At 51.2% G+C, this 25666-nt stretch overlaps 1 protein-coding gene across 1 annotated transcript in view; it reads right to left on the bottom strand.

Moving 5' to 3' along the window:
• Positions 1-25666, bottom strand: part of Cdh13 (cadherin 13) — an 873075-nt gene that overhangs the window by 9319 nt on the left and 838090 nt on the right. The window contains exon 11 of the mRNA XM_027933116.2: positions 19095-19237. Within this exon, the coding sequence (XP_027788917.2) occupies positions 19095-19237 (143 nt within the window). The remainder of the gene's footprint in view (positions 1-19094; positions 19238-25666) is intronic.

The following is a 25666-nucleotide window of genomic DNA, read 5'->3' as shown; positions in this document are numbered from 1 at the left end:
GACCCAACTTTGATGGCACTTCATCAGCCGTCCAGGTTATTTTATCTCGTGTCCCATCGGTGTTTCGAAAGCACGGTGAGTTCAGAGCTGTTGAGTCACCGGGGGTCAGCTGGGTGTGGCATCTCTGACTGAAGCTGGGAGACAGGACTCTCGAGCTCAGCAGGCAAACTGCAAAGGAACCCTTTTAGGTCCAGTTTCTCACTGACAGGGGCAGGAGAAGAAGGAGTGGACACTGTGCATGTGACACGGCTGCGGCACGAGCCAGGCTTGGAGCAGCAGTTCTGTGGCCTTCAGCTGTGCCCTAAGACGGGCCTCGAGGAACCCGGAGGACCCCAGGCCGCTGAGGGTGAGCCCTCCCTTGGTGGCTATCTGTGGGCAGTCACCAGGTGCCATGTGGGTCTGCTCCTCCACAGTGGGGCATCTTGAAGGGGGGACAAGGGGGACACGGGAAAGGGCAGGTGGGGCGTGAGGGCCTTGGTGGTCACGGGAACCTGTGCTGTTTCTCTGGGGGGCACAAAGCCACCAGAAGTTGTGGAACAATCGGAGTCACTTTTAGAAGACACATAACTGTATTGACAGGAGGGGTCAGAGGCTGCTGGCCGGGAGGTGGCGATGGAATAGGTAAGGGGTCATGGCGTGGGCAACCTGACCAGGTGGGAAGTGCCTTGTCCTTATGAGCTCAGCTCTGGCTGCCAGGGGACAAGCAGAGGCCGGTGGAAGCACCGTGGGCCCGGCGTTGTGCTGTGGCCCCTCAAAGCCAACACGCCGTGCTGAGGTGTGCAGCTTGCGAGGAGCCCGAGCTGAGTCGGAGGCGGGTGCCGTCCACACAGGGAGGTTTTGGGACCTCTGGCAAGCTCGGATGCCAAGGGGGAAGTGAGAAGGCCCGTGGGGTGCAGCCCTGGGAAACCCCAAACTTTAAAGGCCACTGGTGGTTCTGCAGAAGAGAAGGCAACCCATGGATGGGTGCGGGTGACCCCCGAGGGTGAGGAACAAGGGCAGCCCGGGATTCTGCAGGGACGGTGCTGGTGTCCTGGGGAGCTGGTGTCCTTCACGGGGAGGAAACGGCCTTGAGGGAAGCTGAGCCGCGAGGACAGATGCTCTCGCGGGGCTGGCGGGGATGTAAACATGTCAACACCCAAAGACACTCTCAGAGTGAGCATTCCACAAATCCCTGCTGAATAACGGCTGGAAGGAGGGCTGATTCCCACCGTGGCGTTATCATCCACTTTTGTTAGAGAAAGAACTCAAAAGAAATGCATAATGACTTTGAGGTTGGTTTTCCACCGCCAGCTTTAGTCATTTGGCTAAATTTCTTTATTGAAAAATTATTTTTCTCCTTTTATCGAGCTAATTGAATATCTCAGAAGAATCCATTACATTTTTCCACTCTTGAATATATTACGAAGGAAAGCCGTTTGGTAGGGTGGATGGGAGGCATTAGCGGCACCTGGATACGGCCAGAAGAGCGGCCTTTCGTGAACGTGATGAGCACCCCACTGTCCTCACTGTCCCGGGTGGTGTTCCCAGGCCAGCGGCTGATGTCTTTCTTCTCAAGTCAGTAGAGTGAGCGCCTTTCTTTGGGTGATGAGGTGAAGACTAGATTCGCAAAATCCTCTGGGAAAGAGGTTCTTCCCGTGTTTTCGTGCCCAGGGTGGAGAAAAGTCGCACCCCAGACTCAGATGTAACTGAGAACGCGTGTGTGATGGCTCTTCAGGGGCTTGTTGGCTCCAAGAGTTTCTGGGCCAAGGAAATATGGGGGTGTCCAGGTATTCTGTCGATACCAGTAAAGATCCCTCACCCCTTCACTTCCCCTCCGCAGCCCCCTGCCCACGGGACAACGTGACCAAATCCCAGGACCGAGATTTCCTCAGGGCCGTGCGCCCCCAGCTCGGGTTTTCTACCTGAATAGGGAAGAGCCGAGTCGGAGCAAACCCGCTGAGGTGGTGTGCGGTGGGGCTGCTTCCCCTCCCAGGCAGCTCCCCGTTTTCACGGTGTCTATTTAAGGATCAGAGGACGTCCAAGTTCCAAATGTGGGGAGGCTGTGACTGTTTGCAGGGCTTCTGTCTTTATAATGCTGGGGGCTGGAAGAGGCCCGAGAGATGAACCGTTCCCGTCAGTGGGTCTTCAGTGGGGATCCAAGCAAGGTCATGGCCCCGCCGCCAGGGGCACACACCTACACCCCCAGAAGAGCAGAGTTGGGCTCAGTGCCAGTTCAGACCATGGATCCCTGCTGTGTTCACTTAGGGGTCTTGGGCTGAGGCCTAGAGGAGTGTCAATATGGGCTCTGTTATGGTTTGGACATGAGGTGTCCCCTGAAAACCTCAGTGTCGGGTAGTGTTCAGGGGTAAATGGTGAACTTATGAGAGCCGCAACCTCTTTAGTGGATCAAGCCACTTGATGGACTTGACAATTTGAATGGCTACTGGGTGGTAACGGAGGGCAGGTGGGGCGTGGCTGGAGGAAGTAGGTCATCAGGGGGGTGGCCTTGGACTGTACCTTGCCCCTGGCTGCTCCCTGCTTCTCTCTCTGCTTCTCAGCTGAGCTGAGCAGAGTTCCCCCACCACGCCCTTGTGCCACGATGCTCTGCTTTACCTTGGGTCCAGAGCAGTGGAGTTGGCTGATCAAGAGCTGAAGCCCAAAATGGACTTTTCTGTTCCTCAGTTGTTCTTGTCAGGTATTTTTGTTATAGTAATGGAAAGCTGACTAACAAAAGCTCAAGTAAATTCGGTGAGTCTAGACCTCCTTCCATAGACCAAGTGTTATCCTCTGCTTCCTGTGTCAGAGCGATCATCACCTTATATAATACACACAACTACTTCCAAGTGTAAATATAGCTGTGCGAAGTACATTCATATTGTTCTGCAACTGTCCACACCACTCATCGGTAGAACTGTATCCTCGCCTACTGGAACTCTATACCCATGAGACTCCCTATTACCCCTCCTCAAGGCCCCCATTCCAGTTCCCAGAAGCCACAGTCCTATAGTTCCTTTTGTGGCTGGTTTATTTCACTTAGCATCATTAAAGTTCATCTGTGTGGCATCAGAATTTCCTTTCTTCTTCTTTTTTTTATGGTGCTGGGGATTGAACCCAGGGCCTTGTGCATGCAAGGAAAGCACTCTACCAACTGAGCCATATCCCCAGCCCAGAATTTCCTTTCTTTTTAAGGCTAATTAATATCCTTGGTGTGTGTGTGTATGTATACATACGCCCCCCCCCCCCTCAACACCCCCCGTTTCACTTATCCATTCATGGGCTGATGGACACTTACATTCCTTCTGGCTGTGGTTATTGGGGATGATGGTGATGGGTGAATAGGTGTCCACAACCTGCTCGAGTTCCTATTTAAATTCTCTGGGGTGTGTGTCCAGAGAGTAACTGATGGATCATAGGGTGATTCTTTGATTTCCGGGGGAATGGCACCACACCCTGTTTCCCACAGTGGCTGCTCACTTTAGAGGCAGTAGTTCTGAGTGAAGCCTTCTCTGCCTCTTGGACCTCCGTCCTGTCTATTCTTCTTGGACAGGCTCAGATGTCCGGGGATCTGGCTGTGACAATCCAGGTCGGGCACAGGTAAGGCCAGGCAGGGAACTGAGGTGAGGGGCAGCGCACCCGTGAAACGAAGGTGCTGAAAATGATGGGTAAGTGTGGCCACGACACACCAGGAGCGCCGTGAGGTCTGCACCATTTTGAAAGCAATTTGAAGAGGTCGCTTTAAGAGTGACTTGATTTTAATTTGTAGGACAAAACTGAATAAGTGATCCATCCACGAGTCATGTGGAGAGTTTGGTGAAAACGCGTGCTGAGCTGTGGTCAGAGGTTCTGTGGTGCCGGGGCTCCTGCCGACCTGTCTTCATGCTGCAAGAAACTGGACCTTTCATTGAGCCAGCAGTTGAGATGGGCAGTGGGTCTCTGGGCTACTCTCCAATTCTTGCTTTTCATCTGAGGACTTCCCAGGAAGCATGGCCTCTCAAGATGACCACTGGTCCTTCTGGGCTGTGGCCTGGTGCTGGAGTGCCGGGGCACTTGAGGTGGGCGTCCTTTGTTACCTGCTCCCCGCTCCCTGAGTTTAGCTGGTGTCGCTCTGCTGACCCTGACTGGAGGCTGCCTCCTCCCTCTTGCCAGGGCCTCTCAGCCCAGCCTTCTTTCCTGTAGTTGAGCGTGTCTGTGCGTGAATACTTCTACAGTCTCTTTTAAGTTTCTGAAATAACTGTAAAAGCTAAGACAAAGCTGCCTCTGCCCCAGGTGGGTCTTCTGATGGAAGGGGTCACAGGGACACCCGGTAGGAGCACACGCCAGCTGCTCAGCCTCCTTTTCCTGGTCGCCGGCTTCTCAGCAGAAGGAACTGCTTTCAGTGACGGGGCTGAAGTTAGGGGTTCTGTGGCGCAAAACTGTGGCTGGGGGTAAAGAGGTATTTTGAACTTCCCCCTCCCAAGAGCGACCCCATCAAATTTCATTTCCAAATGATAATGAAGGCTTGGAGGTGACCTGGAGACAAAGCCTACCATGTAGCCGAAAGACCCCTTTCCATCCAACCCACTTCCGGTGAGGGCTGTCACTCTTGACAGAGAGCCCTCTTCCCCTCCTGTGGGTTACTTATGTTGTGTCTCGCCCAGCTGCTGCCAGACAGTGGCAAGACATGGGGTGGTCACCATTTTCTTTCCTGTGGTCCCTCCTTTCCTTGACTGAATCTGTTCCAGATGGAGGATGTGACTTGAAGACCTGCAGGCGCTTTTGCTCCGTGGACTGGGTACACTGCCCCTGTCCTCCTGGCTGCCGCCCTCGGCTTCTGGCTTTGTTGCTCCCACTCGGCACGGACAGTGCGTAATGCCTCGGCACGTGGCCTGACAAGATGGTCAAGTGGACCCATGGTTTGGTTTCGGTGCTGACAGCTTAGCGGGATTCCTCCTGGTGAGCAGTGGCCGCTGCCCATGAAGTAGCGGGGCTGGCTCTGGGGCTCAGGCACACTGTGGCCACACTCCTGGCCTGGCCAGCTCCTGGTCAGCCTGGTTCCTGTTTACCCTGAGGCTTTGGGGCTCCTGGTTTTGAGGGGCAGGGCTGTGCCGCAGGACGGTCTGACTAAGGAAAGCGGAGGAGGCACGTGGAGAACTTGAACCCTGCTGCTGTTAGACTGGGTGAGGTCCAGGAGAACCAGCTGCTGCCTTGAGCCCTAGGGTCCTGCTTCCCAGCTGTCTCTCATTTTCCCCCAAAGGAGACTGGGGACCCAGAAGCAGAGTTCCTTGTCCAAGGAGCCATCGCATCAGCCAGTTGCCTGCGTGACAGCTGCTGCCTGATGACATGTGTCGCTTCCTGGATCTTCCTGGGTGGTCCATGGACTGAACGCAGTAGCCGGGATTGCACACCCCACTCCACGGCCTGAGCTCAGAGCTTCAGTGTTAGTGCTGTGGTCAGAGCACCAGGCAAAGAGGTTGGGCCATCTCTTCTGCTTCCCCTGTTGACATGGCCAACGGGGCGCTACCCCGGGAGTAAGGCCTGCAGAGCTGGGCCCAAAGAGACCTGGGGGCACAGATGTCCCTTTGATGCTGTGTGGGTGTAATGAGAAACAGGGTGGGTTTTCTTTTTGTTTTTTAATCTCAGGGATTTTTTTTCAGAATCATGACCAAGCAGAATTTCCATGTATCCAAAAAATACTGAGCTTTTTCTGATAGGTTCCACTCTTGAGAAACGATATGCATAAGCTTTAGATCTTGACCCTGATAGATATGACTAATAGTAATGATCCTAATTAAAAAGTGTATGTATGATTGGAAAAAGATTAGAAGGGAATATTTAAAACCCAAGTGATGATTCTCTCTCCAGGTAATTAACATTAAACTAATATCTTTTTCTATTTTTAATTTCCTTTACAATAACCACCATTGCTGTAATAATCAGAAAGGAAATGTTAGACTCCAAAGTCACATGGGGATTGAAGAATCTTTTCCCCAATTCTCCTTTACATCCTTTTCTCTGTTTACTTTGTCGATGGCCTGGTTTTAGTAAATTCACAGCGTCATGCAGCCATCCTCACCGACTACGTTAGAACTTCATCACCCTTAAAAAGAAACCATTTGTGCTAAATCTGCGTACTCACTCCTACTGCTCCTGTCTCCACAGACTTGCCCGTCCTGGACACTTAATAAATGGCACCACACAGTGTGTGACCTTTGGAGTGTGGCTTCTTGCACTCAGCACAGGGTTTGGAGGCTCGTCCACATGGTAGCCTGTGGACTACTCCATTCCTTTTCCTGGCTACATCAGAGTTCACCGCGTGGATGGACCATGTTCTGTCCATCCATTCTTTAGTTGATGGACATTTGGGTGGACCATGTTTTGCTGTTGTGAATAAAGCTGCCACCAACATCTATGCATGAAGGACCAGATTTACCTGTGCTATGATGTCCCTAGAGCAGTAAGATAAGACTCTAAACGCCTCCTCCAAGAAAGTCCCTTAGATGAACAGGGAGCCTGCAGCTGCCCGGGTGGAGGGGCTGGCTTTATGTGCACACAACGCTCGGATCTCACAAGAGTCTTCAGGAGACAGCTCTGGCTCTAGTCGCTGTTCCCGTGTTTTCCCAGAACTGGTCCTGGGGCCTGCAGCCTGGGCCTTACCTGGGGGTCATGAGTTCAAGGGACTGCAGGTGGGGGTGGTGTGCAAGGTAGAATAGACTGGAGGAAGAGAGGGAGAGGGAGCAGGGCCCCTCCACGAGCTCCATGAAGCCTGACCTCGGGGTCTTTCCCAGTCCTAGTGTGGAATGGAGGCATCTGAATCCAAGGCCTCCCTTCCCTCACTTGGGGGAGGAAAAGTGTGTGGTGGGGCCGGTCTGTGACTCAGAGCAGGGAGTCACACCAGGGACAATGAGAGAGACCTCAGCTGGCATCTCGCTGGCCTCTTCAGGAAGCTGGAGGTCTCAGTTTGGGGACAATGATCAGCAGATTGGGCCCTCTGAAGAGAAGCCACTGTCCAGATGCAGGCTACTGGGCACATGCTGAGGGGGACAGCTGGGGTTTGAGACCTGCTTGCAAGGGCAGGTCGCAGGGGTGGAACCATGCACTGACCCCAAATTTCTCTGTGTTTCTACTGAACCTTCAATTAGAAGCCAGATCTATCAGGGCATGTGAACAGGACTCCAAACGCGCCTCCGCCCTTGCTCTAAGGTGGAGAGTGAAGCAGTCGTCTCTCACCCCTCCCTCGGCTTATCTTCTGTATGATTTTGTTAATTCCTTGTGTTCTATTTGGTGAGGCTTTTCAGCACCAGGATTTTACAAATGATTTTTAGCATGAGCCCCATAGGCCAAGAACCACGGTTTTTAAAACTCATAAACATTTTTTTATTGCTTTGTTAATAGAGAACTGATAATTTCATTTTAGGAAGCACACACATGGAAAAAATTTAATAGTGAGCCTGATAGAAAACAAGTCTGCAAAATGAAGTGCTGGGTTTGCACGTGTGGCAACCTGAGGTAGAGCTGAAGCAATTATCCTCATGATCCGGATTTAAACATCCTTTTAGAAAAGACAATAACCAGAGCCTAAACTGTTTATTAATTTTTAAAATCAACTCTTTGGCTTTTTTGTTTCCATTTTGCTGACTTCAGAGAAAGTAATAAAGGGAGGAATTGACTTGGAGGCCCTGTTTCAACATGACAGTTTCATTCTATCCTCTCTGTCAATCATCATTTACTGGGACTCTGCCTGGCTGCAAATGCACAGGACACAGGGGTCCCGGTGCCTGCTGCTGACACGCCAGTGGCCTGTGCAGGAGCTGGTACGTCAACACACACAGTTGGCCTTCCGCACAGGAAGAGAGGGGACATTAAGTAAGGCTCAGAGGCATGGCACAGTGAGCTGTCTGGGGACCGGCTTCAGGAAGATGGCATTTGAGTTTCCGGAAGCCAGGACACTGGGTGGGAAGCAGGCAGATTGTTCTAGGGGGAGGAAGTGGTGCAGCTATTTTGAGAGAAGTTCAAAGACATTATAGCAGGATCATGGCTTTGGTAAAAAGCAGAGGGTGCTGGAGACGCAAGAAGAACTTGAAGTCAGGGGAGTGTGGACAGGAAGACCACTGGGAGGTCAGGACTGTGGTGTAAGTGACATGGAGGAGCCCTGGGGAGGCAGTCAGGTGCAGGGCAGAGGCTGGCTTCAGAGGCTGGGCAGACATGGAGGCCAGCTCTAGAGGGGCAGGGGCAGAGCCTCGTGGAGGATGGGTTCTAGCTTGGGGACCAGGCAGTTGTGATGCTGTTGCCAAGCAGGGCACTGGGTGGTACTGAGGGGGACCAGCTCACTAAGGCAGGATGAATTGAGCTGGTGCACGTGGGTGTGATGACAGCCATTTTAATGCCCAAATCAGTTTCTTTCCCATAAAAATGAATGAAAATATCATGTTGAAGTTGGTTAATATGGGAGTGTCCTACTGTCTGGTAGTTGGCCATTGGCTTAAACGTCCCTAGTCAGCTGGAGGCACACTCCCTGAATTGATGGCGGGTTGAAGTTGGCATGTTTCTGGCTAACTTTCTGACGACGCAGTGCCCTGCTCCGAGCAGAGGGCTGAGCAGCTCATCCCTTCCCTAGAAAACTGGTCAGATCACCACCAGGGGGTCACAGATGGCGTGTTGCTGACTGCCTGGATGACTTTGCAATGGTAAATCATCCCACGACTCAGCTCAAGTCAGCTCCAACGCTTCTGGGGTCCTTCCCAGATGAGGACCTCTGCAGTCCTCACGACAACTTAGCAGGTGGAATTTGCCTCATGATGCAGGTGGGAGACTGAGGTTGGAGGGTCAGTTGTCCTGGAGCAGCCCTGCTAATGAGCCAGGCCATTCCAAGGACATCCATAAGGGGCAGGGGGAGGGGTGTCTTCAGACAGCTCCGACTGCAGCCTCTCTGGCACCAGACTCAAGAGTTGTTTTACGGGGCCATTTTCTCCATGACAAAATTGTAGCTAGTATTTTCAACTTGATTGATATTCTGCTGTACTTGAAATAACAAGGAACGATGGCTGGGTTTTCAATTTATTTTTCTTCCTCAATTAATACAACAGCAGAGATAAGGGATATTAAGCTGGCTTAATTGGGTTGCCATCTTAACTAATGGCTTGATTTTATCCAAACTAGCATCTTTTAAGTAGAATCAATCTAAATGATCTTCCTCTGTCCCTCATGCGGTCCAGAGCTTGGTTGATGGACGTAAAGAGAAAGCCCACACAAACTGAGGCTTCTTTTGAAGTCCAGATTCCCAGTTGGGGGGCTGTGGTCATCTGTTGGTTCAGTCGCCATTTCACTGTGGGACCGGATAGCATGCTCCTTCCTTTCCATCAATCTGAATGTACTTTGAACAATATTTCACTTTGGAATTAGTGATATTTTCAGAATATCTATCATATAGGGGACTAAGGGAAAAGACAGATTGGGACGTGAAATATCTCAGCCTATGAAAAATCATGATCTTAGCTGATTCCACTTTAATTTTATCGCTGTGCTAGTTCTATATCTGTGTGTCTTCCTGGTAGACGCATTTTTCACTGACAGACCCGCACATACTTTATACAAGTTGCTAAGTCATGAAAACCAGCTGCTGAATTTAGGGGTAATTTGGCTTGTTTTAATGTGATCACTTCCCTGCTCTTTCAGATGGAAATAGATGGCGGACACGACACTTTTGGTAATCACGGAGAGACTTCCCATGGATTCTGGACATGGCACGGGCTTTCTATTTCATATGCTCTGAGCCTCAGGAAGAACTAACAGAGGTATATGTGTTTTTTTCTTTTTCTTTTGAAATTCTCTGCTTAGCACAGGTGCTGGGCAAGGACATTGGATGTAATCAGAGCAAAATATTTGTCTTTGTTGTTTGGAGCCAACAAACTTTGTTGTTGCAGCACAAGAGCCTAATTCAGTAAGCATCACCGAGTGCTGAGCCCCGTACAGTTCCCAAAAAGCAGGAGAGAAGGTTGCAGTTACAGGTGAGGAGAAGGCTGCAGCACCAGAGCAGCAGAACCTGACCCGAGCGCCCCAGTGGGACTCAGAACTGTTGAAGAAGTTGCTGCTGACGGTGTTCAGCCCACATGAGACAGTGTGACTGACCTTTGACCTTCCGGTGACCGCCTGAGCAGGGTGGTCCTCACCCAGGACATAGCCAGAGCTAGTTGCTACTGCTTTGCTCAGTGTCAGCACATCCTCCAGAGGACTGCTTTGATTGCCTTTCCTGAACATTCTTTCTCCAGCGTGGTATTTTCCTAACAGTTATTATTTTCCCTTTCTTCAGACAGGGCAGCAATTCTGTGCTCATTGAAGTCTTTAGGAAGAGTTTCTGTGCTCCGAAGGCTCTATCTTAACCTTTTCGGAAAATCTGGACCACGTGAGGCAAATGATGATATTCATCTCTAAAGATAAAGTGCTTGCCAACATTAAAGGTCATCTCTTACTAATGTACAGGATTAAAGGCTTCACTCATCTAACTACAGGAAGTTCCGATTTAGCAAAACAAAAGCATTTCAATTATGCGCAAATGATCTTCTTGGGTAATTTGTAGCTCATTAAAATTGATAAGGATGGATGGTTGGTTTAAAAACATCTCTTCGTCCCCAAATTTTCAGTTACAACCCAGGTAATATCCATGTTGCTAAGAAGCACGATTCTAGACTTTGTCAACTATCTTGGGGTCCCAAGCCAAAACATCCAAAGAGTCTTTGTTTCTGTTAACCTTGGGTTTCCAGCCCTGGCCTGTTCTTTGCATTACTTTACTCTGATCTTCCAGTTCTAGCCTCTGAGAGGAGCCTTGGAGAAAATGCTCTCGTGGCTCTATCTCATAACTGTTCTCAGCCAGTAGACCTGTGGGTGGCGAGATATCATGGTGCCACTTCTGCCCTTTGCAAAGCATTCTGGGGCCTGCAGAGGGCTTGCTTTGCTTTGTTTTCTCTGTAGAAATCCTATCACTGTCCTTTCTGGAAGAACTGGTCCTTCTCTCAGAAGATGAGGGTCCTCCTTCCCTGGGACAGGGAGATGCTGAGGCTGTCTGGAGGGTAAGCAGGTATTCAGAGAAGGCCCAGGCTCCAGCTGATGAGGTACGTGCTCTTGTGTAGCCATACATTTTAAAAGTTCCTACTGCCACACAGAAACTGTTCACGCACCATAAATACGTACCTTGAATTCCCACCGTAGGAACGCACCCTCGCGACCCGGCACTAGCAGACCCAGGAACCATCCTCCAGGGCACCGGCAGCTATGACTTATTTTGCCTGAGCTCTGTCTTTTCATAGATGGAGTTGTTCAGCATGTGATTTTCTTTTTTTTGGTTGTTGTTTGAGCATTCTTTTGCTTGACATTATGTTTTGAGATACATATGCAAATACATTTTGGGGTTGTGTATACACTAGCAAGTGAATGACCCGTCTATCCTTGTACTTTTGTAATGTGTTGGATGATTTCCAACTTGGGGTTCTTATGGGTAGTGCTGTGAAGAGCCTTCTGGTGGCACCTGTGTTTTGGGGAACCTATTTTTGATAGGCTAAACTGTACTTGGCGAGTGATTCTGGGATGGTTAGGGGGTACGCGCACTCAGCTTCAGTTGGCCCTTGTTTCCAAAGGTCTTGTACAAGGCCCACCCTGCCAGCTGTGGGTGAGCTCTGCTCATGGCTCAGCCTTGTTGGGACTTGGGATTTCCCACCTTTGCATTTCAGTTCTTTTGCAGATGTGTTCTCGCTGTTCCCATTAGTGTGCATGCTAATTTGTTAGTATAGTTTAATCCATATCTTCTTCATTAATTAAATAGAGCATCTTTCTCTGTGTTACTGGCCCTCTTTTGTGAGGAACCTGTTCAGCCCCTTGCCCGTTCTTCTTTGGGTGGTCTTTTTCTTGCAGACTGCAGGGTGTCTTTGTACCATGTCACCTCCTCCTCTAGCTCGTTAACATTGAGCTCTGCCGGCTCCCAGCACCTCTTCCTCCCCAGACCTCCAACCCAGGCATCTCCACACCATGCAATTCTGCAATTCGCGGTCTTGGTGGCATCACGGGGTGAAAGGAGGTTCTTACGTTTAACACACAAGCCCTGGACGTTAAGGTCATGACATGCTGTGCTCTCTCTCCCTTTGTGGACGGTATTTTCATGTCTCACTAAGACATCTTTGCTTACACTAAGAACGCACCTGCCTCTTGTTTCTAACCCATGTGTCGTCTCACCTCTCGTATTTTGCTCTGTGACATATTTAGAATTGATGGCTGGACAGGGCTTAAGGGGGTCTGGGAGGTTCTTCTTCCACATGTCGATCCACACAGCACAGCGCTGTTGTCACCGAGCCCTTGCTTTCCCTCTGCCCTGCTGACACCCGTCCTCCTCACAACAGGACCGTGTCTGTGTGGGGGTTCTCCTGACCCTCTCTTCTGTTTCTCTGGCCACTGCCCCTGGTCCCCATGCAAACACCCTGCGGTTTTAATGGCCCTTGCTTCCTAGTAGATCTGGACAGAGGTGGCGTGATTCTTTCAGCTGATTCTTCAGGATTGCCTTGGCTCTGTTTTATTTTAATATTTATGTTTTAGTTGTAGGTGGACAGAATATCTTTATTTTATTTTTAGGCTGTGCTGAGGATCGAACCCAGTGCCTCCCGCCTGCGAGGCGAGCGCTCTACCTCTGAGCCACAACCCCAGCCCTAGCTTGGCTCTTTTTAGCTCCTTATATTTCCATGTAAATTCCACGGTCAGCTTATCAATTCTGTCTCCTCCCCGCACCACCTTTGCTGGGATTTTTCCTGGTCTTCCTCTGTCAGTGGGAGAGAACTGATGTTGAATCAGCACCGGGGCTTCATGCTGTGTGAACGTGGACCTGTTCCATCTCCCTCTTTGGGTACAGTTGTGTTTCTTTTTCTTTCTTTCTGCTCTGGTTGGGACTGATGTGACCTCAGGGAAAATTGCTTAGTCTTTGTGTTAGTCAGCTTCTTTCCATCACCATGAGGAAAACAGGTTCAAGGAGGAAAGACTGATTTTGGCCTGTGGTCTCCGAAGCTTCAGTCCCTGGTCAGTGGCTTCATTGCTTAGGGCCCAAGTGAGGCAGAGAGTCACCCAGAAGGGAGAGAAGGGTCCCGAGGGCACGTCCCCATGGCCTGCTCCCCAGGACCTGGGTCCCACCTCCCCACACTCATCCAGCTGTGAATCCATCAATGAACGTAATCATCAATGAGGTCAGAGCCCTCCCGGTCCTGTCGCGTCCCCAGAGCCATACCTCTGAACAGTGCTGCACGGGACCAAGCGCTCAAGACGCGAGCTTTTGGGGGACCATTACAGTATTTCTCCACAGCGCAAGATGTTTGCTGAAGCAGCAGCTCTTCCTGCACATCTTTATCAGATAAGGGATTTTCCTAGTTTGCCAGAGGTTTTTTTTTAATTTTGCATCAACGTAGTATTTTTTCAAATGTAACTATTACGATGATCATGTTATGTTTGCTGAGTTCATTAATATTTTGTTAAGGGTTTTAAAATGTATGCTCATGTGTGAGACTGGTCTGTAACTTTTATTTCTCATAAGATTTTGTCAGGTTTTGGACAAAACCCGGTCTCCTGAAAAAAGCTGCCAAGTGTTGCTTCTACTTCTATTTCAGGAAGAGTGTGCAAGGCCGGTGGTTTTCATTCTTCATTATTTGGAAGCCTGTAGGAAGCTGTCTGGGCCTTGAATTTTCTTTGTGGAAAGAGTTTCAACAACAGATTTTTCTTTCCATATTGAGTTATTAAAGATTTTTCTACTTCTTCTTAGGTAACTTGGTAATAGTTTTGAGAAACTTCACGTCACATCTGAATTGTCAAATTCATCTCATAAATCTGCTCACAGTACTCTTTTGACATCTGTAGTCATTTCCTCCTTCCCTATACTTGATATTGGTAATTTGGTTTTTTACCTTTTTAAAAGCGATACACCAGTATTGATGTGAACTTATTAATTTTATGAAATCTTTTCTAAGGACCAACTAACTTTGTCTTGTATGTTTTTTTTTTTTTTTGAATTTCCATCTGAGCACTGCTCATTCTACAAGTTGGGATATTTTGGAGTTTCATTATTCTCTCCCTAATATTTTCTATGCAACATTCTTCTTGATTAGGAATTATGAGCAGGGTATTGTTTCTATCAGGCAGCTAGGGGTTTCTAGCTGTATCGTAACCTTAATGTCTAGCTTAGTTTCATTGTGATGGGAGAGATTCTCTAAATCATGGCAGTTTAAAAAAATTGTTACCTTCTCTATCTCTGCACTTGAACAACTTTGGTAAAATTTTCCTATGAACCTGAGGGAAGGAGTTGGGCTGCTGCACTCAGCTCTGTGCCTGTTTGCTGATCAGGCTCGCTCCTTGGCTGCGCAAGGGCTTTGCGTCTTTGCTTCTGGTTGTTTTTGCTGGGAATGTGAGGGGTGCTGACGTCTCCCACAGGACTGCGGGCCTGCCTGCTTCTCTTCTCTGTCTCCTCTGCTCTGTGTATTCTGACCCCCGCTGCTGGGTGCACACAGGTTCAGGGATGTGAAGCGTGATATCTGGCTTGAGGTTGCTTCTTTCACTATCATGACATGGCCCCTTTGCCTCTCGTCACGTTTCCTGTGTTAAAATCTGCCTTCATGCCGCCTTGGGGGGTATAGGATCATCTCTTCTCTTCTATGTGGTCACTAAAAGTGTGTTCTTTGTAACATTAGTTTGTTGATTTTTAAAAACAGTCTGATAATCTCTGTGTATTATCAGTTGACATTTAATTGTGGCGTCACTAGGTTTATATTTGGCCTATTACTATGCTTTTCTATTTGGCTCATTTTGAAAATGCTTTTTGCCCCTCCTTTCCGGTCTCTCTGGATGAATCAGACATTTTCCCTTTTGTTGATTTGTTAGCCTTACACCCTTTTTCTATTTTTCCGTGCTCGCTGCAGGTCACGGTGTAGATATTTGGCTCCTTGCAGCTGGACACCAAGCATGGCGGTGCCCACATCTCCAGTGACGCGGAGCCGGCCCTCACTGCCTTCTCCAGCCCCGTGTCCTTGTCATGGTCATTGTGTATTTTAGTTCTGTCAGTATTTTGAACCCTCATGCCATGTAATCATTAGCTCACTATATTTTACCTTCTGTTTTGATGCTTCTTGCATTTCCATGCTTTCCTGGGATTTTCCCTCTGTCTGAAATATTCTTTTGTAAAAACCACCTGCTCACGGCACAGTCCCTCGTTTCTTTTATTTGTCTAAAAGGGTCTTTAATTCATCTTCATTACGAAGGAAGAATTTGAGGCCTATAGAATTCTTGATTGGCAGGCACAATCTGGTAAGGGTTAGTTTGTGGGAGGCACTACTGGGAGGTGGCGGAGGCTTTAGGAGGTGGCACCCAGTGCGGGGACTTGAGGCCTTGGGGGTTCCCTTGCAGGGGACCTTGGAATTCCAGCCCTGTCCTCTTCCTCTCTGCTCCTTGGCTCGCAGTGTTAGTGGCTTTGCTGTGCTACCTGCTCTCGCCACAGTGTGCTGCCTCTCCGCAGGCCCAGATCATGGCACCAATCCATCAGGGACTGCGACCTGTAAAACTCAACCTTTTCTCTTTATAAGTTAACTGTCTCTGGCATTTCAGTCTAGTGAAGGGAAACTGACTAATTCAGCAGGTGTCTTTACTCAGAGGATGTCATTCATTGCTGATTTCCTCATTCCTATTTAGAAGTCAGCCATAAGTCATACTGCTGCTCTGTTGTGGGAAAATGTCCTTTTTCTTCTTTGCAGTGTTGGAGATGGGAACCCAGGGCCTCCTGCATGCTAAGCAGGCTGCCTGGTGCTGAGACACATCCCCAGATGCAAATGTCTATTTCAATCTCAGGCTGCTTTTAACACTTTCCCTTTGATCTTGGTTTTGATCTGTGTGACACTTCCCCTGAAATGTGATTTTTCTTCAGATTTACCCTGTTAGTGATTTGCTGAATTTCTTGAATTAACAGGTAGATGTCTCTCATTCCTTTTGGAAACTTCCCAAACACTCTATCTTCAAATATTTTTTTCCTAGCCCGTTACCCTGTTCTATTCTTCGGTGACTCCAGCTTCATGAATGCCCCACGAATCTCTTATGTGATTTTTTTCTGATTCTTTGTTCTCTCTGTGCTTTGTGGAGGGTGTTTTCTGTAGATTCATCTTCCAGGTCACAAATCTTGCACTGTTAACCCACCTGTTTACTTCCTAGCATCGGGTGCGACGTACCTCTGGTTCATCCGTTTCATTCTCTCTTACGGATTCCAAATCTCTGGAATACTCCCCTCTGCTTTTGGCTAGTTTTGTCTTCCAGTCCCTTGAATGTGTTAGAGGTGACGATTTCAGAGTCCGTGGGTGCCAGTCCTTGTTGGTCTGACTTTTCTCTGGATCATCACTTGCATATTCTTGCTTTTCTATGGGTCTAGAGATTTTTTTTTTACAATAAATGTAAACGGGACATTATGTACAAGGAGTGACGGAGGCTCCGGATGACACATTACCTGCATTTTCTCTCTTGTGTTGGCCAGTTCAGCTGAGGACTAAGAAGGGTCAGGCTGGGCTGCAGGATTAACGAGACTTGGTCACCTCTGCATACCCTTGGTGCTGGGTGTGGCACTCCTGGAGTATGACTGGCTGCTTTGCGTATCTCAGCCCTGATGGGCCCCAGCAGACGGCTCTCCGCCCTCCAGCATGAGCAACCCAGCTCTCCGGCCAGCCCAGGCCCTACCCTCCAAGCCCTTGTACTTTGCAGATCTGTCAGGTATCTTAAGTGAGGACAGCTGTGTGTTGGAGGAGGGCAGCTTCCTCTGGGTGGTCTCTGACTCCTCTGAGACCCTGGAGATCTCACTCTGTCCTTTGAAAGCCATTTGTCCCTGGTGGAAAAGTGGCGGTGTGTTTAAATCCCCTCAGGTTTCTTGTTTGCCCCTGGGACTCACCTGGCTCCCACCAGTGTCTCTGGTTCCTTCCCCTCCCTCCCTGGGCCTCTGCCTGGGCCAGGCCCGACATCCTCTCCCAGAATCAAGAGTGGCCCAGAGGAAAGCCAAGGCAGTCGGAATGCTCCCCCTGGTCTGTGTTGAGTTTGCTTAGGCCTCACGGCTTCTGTGGCTCACGGATGCCCTTATGGTGAATATTTTTTTGTACCATTTAATTTTTATAATTCACCTGCATTTTTCTAATTTTACACTGGGGACATTGGTTTACTGCCCTAGAAGTTCCTGCAGCCTTTATTTGATCAACCTGCTTGGGCAGATTCCCCGAGTGATGTCCTTGTTTGGAGAAAATCAAGTTAAGAGATTCAGCTTTCCTCATGTTTAATGACAAAAATGCTTATTCTTTCATTCCATCAAACAAATTGAATCTTTATGAAATTAAGAAGACAAATGCTCACTTCGGAAAAAGCGGAGACCTCAATTAGCACTGACGACTCTGATCTAACAGGTGTAGGCTTTTCCTGGTTGAACATGACACCTAGAGATATATTTTCTGAGTGACAAAAGGAAGCCTTTACATAAAAGTCCCTCTGATTTATGAGGCCTTTGAAGTGTCTGTCCTTGTGCCGTAAGTCTTTTGGGCCGTGTTCAGCGTTCTCGTGCCCAACGATGGTTCTGCGTGTTAATTAACGTTCTGTTTTCTATTTGTCTCTTTAGGGACCTTTCAGTCCTCTGGAAACATCTGTGATAGCGGAGTTTGAATTTCCTTGTTTGACATCAGAGTCAGGAGCGCTGGATGCAGGTCCACTCCAGGCTGGGTTTTTCCTTGGGTCATGGCGGGACTGTCCTTGGCTTTGCTCTTTCTTCTCCAGAACCCCCGTCTGGAGAAGAGCTAGTGTGGCTCCTGACGCGGGTGGAGGGCCGGGCGCTTCACCTTCCCAGGTCCCACAGCTGTGGTGGAAGAAGGCTTGTTCTTGTTTCCAGGAGAGGAAGCCCAGCCTCCGAGTGGGTGACCAGCACCCCAGGTAGCTCACACGTGTGCAGCCTGTTGGGAGGACAGTGACACCCCGTCCCCTGAAGGAGCTCTGCAGGACTCTCCAGGTCCTAACTGTTTTGTAAGTAATGCCCTCGGATCAGACAGCCAGTGAGTGTCACCCTAGAACGTGAAACCAGGCGGCTGCTTTCAGACAGGGATTTTCCAGAAGTTTCAGGATGTGAGAGGCCAAGGGCAGGGAAGGGATTCTAGGAGGAACTTTAGTTTCCTCTTTGTGGTGCTAGGGATGGACCCCAGGGTCCTGTGCACGTTAGATGGGCACCTATAAGGAGCCATGGGAAGAGTCACCTTGACATACAAGGACCCCAAACTAAGTGTTTAGCTCCAAACTGCTGCTGGCTTTTAGGAATAATGGGAGAGCAAAAGGTCTCTGCACTTGATTCAACAGACATTTCAGCTAAACATGGCTCCAATCTGCTGTGCCCTGCCCCCATGTCGGTCAGTGCCACGTCCCGTCAGGCCTTCACAGCGTGTGGGACGTCTCCAGAACCTGGTCCCTCTCACCCTCATCCTGTTACTGGTCCACACTGCCATCTTCTCGAGATTGCACCGTTCCCTACAGGGTGACGTCACAACAGCAGGTGCTGGTGGCACTTGGGACTCTACTGCTCTTCGCACCAGCCGGCCAGCTCCCTGCTCAATCCCCAGCACCTGCAGCAGGGGCTGCCACGTGGACGTTGCATTATTAAGTTTTGAACCACAAATGTTTTGTCACGCAGTGACCAGCTACATGCGCTCAGTGTCCTTTCATGGCAGGGTACAGGATAAAGCACCAGGGACAGTTCAGCCATCGGGGCAGTGATGTCCTCTGGCACTTTCTAGCAACGTGTGTCACACACGGAACCCTCTCTGCAGAGGAGCACATGGCACGTGGGTGAGAGCTGCCAGCGTGGCTTTAAGCCCCAGAGCCGCCTGCCCCGGAGCACAGCGAGCCCAGGCCCGAACCCCAGCTGGACAGCATGTGTCCACAAGGACCAGGGCATCCCGGGCCCTGGGGGACCTGGGCGGCTGTGGGTGCTGGGACACCTGCTTCCCTGCTCCCATGCCTGATGTCCTCCCCAGGGACACCCCTGGCAGCATCAGCAGAGACAGAGACGTGAAGACACGTTGGTAACTGAAGTGTCCCTGGATGGTCTTCTGCAAATTACTCACCACTGTCGATGGCCAGGAAGAGGGCAGTGTACACGCTGTTGTGGACAAACGGGGACTCCCGGTCCAGCACGGCTGTGGTGTCCACCGTGCCATTGATGGGGTTGATGTTCAGCCAGCCTGCGGGGTCCTTGTAAACAGAGTACCTGAAAAAACAGGACAGACAAACAACGTCAGACGGCACCTGCCCTGGAGTCCAGCAGGCCTGAGTGGGGGGCGCGAGCCCGTCTGGGCCCCGGGACTGGCTGGACACGGACCCAGAGCCTCGCTTCAGTGCAGTCGCTCATTCAGAGAGTGCCAGCTCTGAGAGCGGCTCCCTGTGCCCGCAGCCTCGGTCCTCCTCGGGACGGGCCAGGGAGATGCCCCTGTGGGAGCCGACGGGTTTGGAGAAGCAGATTCTGAGGATCCCGGAGCTCCCCCTGAGGGCTGGGCGCTGACACGGCCAACCACCAGCCACGAAGGACCTCAGGTTGTCACTAAGTCCAAAGCTTAGTGACGCCTTGGCCCTCATGGAAGCCTTCTCCCAGGGAGCCGCCCACCGAACCTGACACGTCCCTTGAAATGGGCGGCCTTGGGAACAATGGCCACTTCCATAATCCACCTGAGGGAGCTTTGCTGCCATCCCACAGTCTCTGAAACGCGTGCCCCAGGAGACACGTGTCCCCGCAGCCCTTCAGTCTGCTGACGAGGCCCGAAGACGTCCACCTCTGCCGGGCACGGCCAGGGTGGGGTCTGAGGACGTTTAAAACGCAGCTTCACCAGCAGGTGAGGAGCTGGTGAGCAGCCGGAACACCCGAGTCCTCAGGCCCTCCCCCTGCAGCCCAGAGTGTCACCTTGAGGGCGAAGTCTTTGCAGATCTGGTTCAGCTAACGACCTGCGAAGGGGAGGCTGATCTGGGTGATCTGGGTGTGGGAGTGGTGAATGCCAACCCGGTGCCCTCATAAGAGGAAGAGAGGAGATGGGAGGCCCACAGAAAAGAGGCCCGTGTGACCCTGGAGGCCGAGAACAGAGGGGCACAACCCCCAGCCAGGGACACCGAAGTGAGCAGAAGCTGCAGGAGGCGGAGACAGCTCTCCCCTGGAGCTCTGGAGGGAGTGTGGCCCGAGTGACACTGTGATTTTGCACCAGGGAGAGGCCCCTGCTGACGCCTTAGTCCTGGACAGCCTCGGGGCTCAGAGTTGGTTCAGCAGTGACTCTCGATGGCAGCCCCCAGCGTTACGCTGAGTGTGGACAGTGCCAGGCCCTGCTCGCTGGGCCCTGGCGCCCACCCGGGGTCAGTTATTCCCTCCACAGATGAGGACCCCAGGGCCCCGTGTGCTTCGTCACTGTGCTGCGTCACCAAGCTGCCCCACCGCCTTCTGCTTCCTCCCCTGTGAGTCGGGGACCGTCGCTGTGGCCTCGTGGGGTGGCTGGCAGGCAGAGGGAGGTGCAGTCTGCTCTCAGAGTCGGCCATGAAGTGTCGGGGTTCACGGCCGCGGCCAGGGTGTCCCCTCTTACCCCATCCGCCCGGGACACCGCGTGGGGGATGTTCTGTGAATCCGGAGGACAGGGCTCCAGAACAGCCAGACGGACAGATGGAGAGAGCCGCGGGGCCTCGCCTGGGCCCCACCGTCTGGCGCCTCAATTAGCATCTCAATATTTTTTAAAAACAGAAGTGAGGTATTCCTCATGAGAACGGACTGCTTCAAAAACACCAGGCCTTCATTTCAACGATAATTTACACTTCCACTTGGCAAGCGCCTACTATTTTTCAAGACTCCACTCAACATCTCCACTTGGTCACCCTGTGACTTCCTGGGTGGAATCAGTCGCCCTGCATGGGTTCTTGCGGCACTGGCCTAGGTTAAAACGCTGGCGGGACCCCAACGTGGGCCCGTGTGGATCTGCTGCCTTCACCAAACGCTGAAGACTTGGGGTCATTGTGAGGTTAAAGTTGGCCAAAATTAGCCAAGAATGCTTATGTGGACTTAGCTCTGTGCTAAACTCTATGGGTAGCACCACTTTAATTTTGGGGTCCACAACAACCTAGTGATGTGGGTATTACTCTTATTTTGAAAACAAGGTAACCAAAAATCAGAGAGGTTTAGCAACTCACCAAAGGCAGCTCAGCTAAGAAGTGGCAGGACTGGAATTCAACACAGTTCTGTTGGATTCCAGGGGCTGCACTTTACCCAGCATGGAGTCCGCCCAAGGCCAGCTGTTGTCCCTTCTGTGTGCCCAGGGTGGAGTGGAGTGCCTGGCATGAGGTGGATGCCCTGTAAATGTTGACTGAATTGTTCCCCTTTCAGGGGGGCAGTCGTGGGAGGGGAAGATGCAAGGGAAGGTGACATTGTTTCCATTTTGCCAGGTCACTAGCTGGCCGTTGATCCAGGAGTGATTTGTGGTGGTGGCTCAACAGATTTGAAGTAATGAAAATTTTAAATGGGCCGTATTTAATTCCCTGATCACTCAGCTGAGTTTAGATATGAATAACATTGAATTAAGTCATCTGGCCTTCACCTGGGCATGCAAACAGTGCTCTCTTTCTCTCATTCTCTCATTTTTTTGTCTTATGATGCTGCGATTTTCTGTACGATTAACACCTTTGCTTGTTCTCACGTCGGGAGTGGTGACAGCCAGATAAATGCTCAAAGCCACCCCTAAAATCCCTGTTTGCGTCACATTCCCTGGGACGCCAGGGCTGGCGTGGTTTTGTGGGATGACATCTCACTACTTTTCATTTTATATGTGGTAGCTCAATTTTCAGTTTTTTGGGAAGCCTCCGTACTGCCATAGGACCCAGCCATACCACTCTGTGGCATTTTTCCAAAGGACTGCAAGCCAGCGCACCACCCCCCCCCCACCCCCACCCCCCCCCCCCCGTGCTCCGTGCGCTCCTGTCTCCTAACAGCCAAGTAGTGGAGCTGGCTGGGTGGAGCTGGCTGGGTGGAGCTGGGTGTCCGAAAGCAGACAGCGGATGAAGAAAATGTGGTTCACATACATGATGGAGCTGTACTCAGCCATACAGAAGAAGGACATTGTGTCATTTGCAGGAAAATGGCTGGAACTGGAGAGCACTGTGTTAAGGAAATCAACCAGACTCGGAAAGTCTAGTGCTGTGGATTTTCTCTGCTGTGTGGATGTAGAGGGAAAAGGGATCTTGTGAGGGTGGAAGGGAGAGTGGTAGGAAGAGGACGGTGGCAGGGGCGGCAAGGGAATGACGCGGATCCTCTGATGTCAGTGTGACTGCGCCACACTGTATGATTGATGTGCGCCAATCAAAGGTGGGAACTCATGTGGCACCTGTGGCTGTGCTAGCTGTGCTTTAAGGTGACCATTTAACGTTGCTGGTTTCTATTGCTCACCATCTGGTGCCTCTTCTCATGGACACCTCGTGCTGTGTTACCTTGCTGCCCAGCTTGGCTCTGCCCAGAACGGCACCCCTAGGCAGGCAGGAGAGGGCCAGATGCCAGGCCGGCTCACTGCACATGTGACCCCAACCACGCCGGGCGGCGCTCGGCGATGGGGCCTCCTCCCACCCAGCTGCCCGGGACCGCCAGCTGCCTGCTCTTCCACTTTCTGGCTTTTGAGCACTTTTGTCAAATCAGCCTTTTTGATCAACTGACTGGGCACGCTATGTAAATTTCTGACATTTTAAAGCTGTCTTTTTAATAAACCTTTCAGTATAAAAACACCAGCATGCAAGATGTTTTCTGTGCTTCTAGGCCTGAAAAATGCATATGCCTTATTAAATTGGAATTTCCGGGCAATTTATCTGTAATGTGAACTTTGCTTGATACAGGATAAAAAAAAAAATCAAATTAAAACTGGAGTTCATTTCAGTCTGTAATGCAGCTTCTCGGAGCTGCTCTGGGCTCTCGCCAAGCCCTGGTCTCGTCTGGGTGTCAGCGTCAGAAGATGCAGGCAGACAGATGAGCCGTGTCCTCCTGGTGTCCCAGCAGCTGGGGGTGGGGAGGAAAGCTGGCCGCCAGGGGAGGGCCAGGGCCAGGGGTCCACCCGGAAGGACACTCAGAGCTAAGGGCGGCCAGTCTCGGTCCTTGGGGGTGACCTTGCTGGGGAGGAGGAGGAGGCCCAGGGCTTGACAGACCCCTTCTGCAGGCTTTTCAGGGTCACTCTTTATCGTGATGTAGGGAACCCATATCTGTGCAGCGTGGGCACCCAGATTCCATGAGGTAATTCCTTTTATTTTAGACATAAATAGGTCACCAAGTTATGTAGTGTTCCTGGGGCAGGAAGAGCCAATGGCCCAAAGCCATGAAATAGAGCATCAGAAACAGCTGTTTCTGTACCGTATGGAGATGCCTATGTGTGTATCACAGCTGTCTATCTGTCCATCCATCCATCCATCCATCCGGTACAGAGAGTTCTTTCTATTGTTACTTCTACATAATGGGAAGAGATACATAGATCTTTTACATAAGATTTTATGTGCATATGTATATATCCATATATATGGAAATTTGCTACTTGATATGCATGGCAATCGGGTGGTTTGGAAAAGCCAAACCCTTTAATAAATTGTGTTAACTCATTTTAGCCTTTTGGAGAATAAAGAAGTTGGATATCTTTCTGATCTCAGTTCCCAAACTAAATTCCAGATGGATTTAAAAAGCGAAACTTACAAAAAGTCTTAGAAGGAGATTCAGGAAGCGGGGAAACGAAGGATCACCCCCCAGATGTAGAAGGAGCTCCCACAGCCAGGGATGCGCACAGCGAGCCCACAGCCGCGGGACGGCGGACGGTGCCCGACGCAGGACTCCCCCTCACACAGCGTGACGGGATCTCAGCTGACGGCTACCCTTTGCTTACCATTTTCTGCCTCTCAAAGTCCCACAGTCGGAAGCGCAGTGTTGGCCTGATGGATTCCTCCTGTCACTGTAGCCCAGTGACTCTGTGTTCGTGGCCCAGGCCACACAGGTTCCCTCTCCTCATGTGGAGGCCTAGAGTGTGTCCCGGCCTCGCGGGGCTGAGGTCCAGGGGTGGGCGGGCCTGTGTTCCTCTGGAGGGCACAGGACAGCCTCTTTCCTTGCCTTTCTTGTTCTGCAGGCAGCTCACGCCCCTGGCCTGTGGTCCCTCCCTCCCCCTTCAAGGCCAGCCACAGCTGGCCACAGCTGGCTCCTGGTTAGACTGAGCCCACCCAGAAAATCCAGGATAACATTTTGATCTCAGGAGCCTGAACCTTAATCACACACTCCAAGTCTCCTTTGCCAAGTCACAAACATACCCACGGGTTCTGGGATTGGGACATGGACATTGCTGGGGGCTGCCATTCTGCCATTCTGCTGACCAAAAGCCCTTTCATTAACCCCTGGTGGGCAGGGAATGGCCACCTCCAAGGTCACAGACGCACGGAACCCTTGACTCAGCACCTCAACCCAGAGGCTTCATCCAACACACACAACTGCTTATGTCCGGACCTTCAAGGCCGTTAGTGACGTCCCTGTCACAGCATAAGACTAACCACCCAGGTGCAGTTTCTGACTGGAGCGGCTGTGTGGTGGCAGGCCTACCCGGAAGGGGAGCTGTAGGAAGGACAGGGCCCTTGGCCCTCGGGCATCTTGGACAGCGGTGAACGTGTCAAGAGAGGGGAGCGTGGGTTTCCCTGGGCTGGAGCCGTTCTCAGAGGTGACCATGGACAGATGCTGGCTGATGCGGGATGGGGGAGGGCTTAGGCAGCAGGGCAGGCTGCCAGGAACGGGGCGGGGGGCACAGAGAGCCCCTCCTGTCTGTCGGGACAGCGGGAGCTCCCCAGATTCAAGCTCAGATGCCAACCCTGCTAGCCAGCCAAGGGCCATCCTGGGGACAGTGGTCTCAGCCTGCTCTGTGGACTCCTTCCCGACTGTCCACAGTTGAAACAATGAACTGACAAGAAGACAGTCTACTGCTCTTCAGAAACCAGTCTGCTCCTCCTGTTCCTCCCCAAACCCTCCTCATTCCCGGGACCATCTGGAAAGCCCCAGGAAGCTGGAAGTCGTGGTGGGATGAGCTCCGTGGGCTTGGCCCCTCTCGCGGTCACCTGAGCAAACACGGTGCGGTCCCTGCAGACGACTCAGTGCAGATGAGTCAAAAGAAGAAAAGGACACGCGTCCTCCTCTGCCTCCAGCGAGGAGCTCCATTGACCTGTCGCGGTGGCTCCCGTCCCTGGGGAGGTGTCCTGTGTGCGCTCTCCTCGTGCCTGCCGTCCCCGCCCTCGCTCTGCAGAGACACTTTTAGTGTCAGTGCTGTGCCAGGCACGGAGCCTGGGCGGGGTGTGCAGTTCCCAGGAAGGCACACTCCATCAGGGAAGTGGAATCATCATGGGTCATTTCACACAGGTCATCTGGGTGCACTTGTGATAACCGTGGACTCCGTCTTCTCCACACGAATCATGTACTCTGAGCGCCTTTCTGTTTTTAGCATCTACTTTCAGTGATGTTTACAGCTGGGCGCCCCCCCCCCCCCCCACTGGGCACCTAGGAGGCCCCGCACGATGGATGCACATCATGGCATGTATGTCCATGGCCCCAGGTGGTAGAGGTGATCACCCTCATTTTGCAGATGAGGAAACAAAGGTTCCCAGTGGTCCAATAGCTTGC

Source organism: Marmota flaviventris, chromosome 18 (assembly GCF_047511675.1).
Source record: "Marmota flaviventris isolate mMarFla1 chromosome 18, mMarFla1.hap1, whole genome shotgun sequence".
NCBI classification, from domain to species: Eukaryota; Metazoa; Chordata; class Mammalia; order Rodentia; family Sciuridae; genus Marmota; species Marmota flaviventris.
This window is presented reverse-complemented; position numbering and strand designations above follow the sequence as displayed.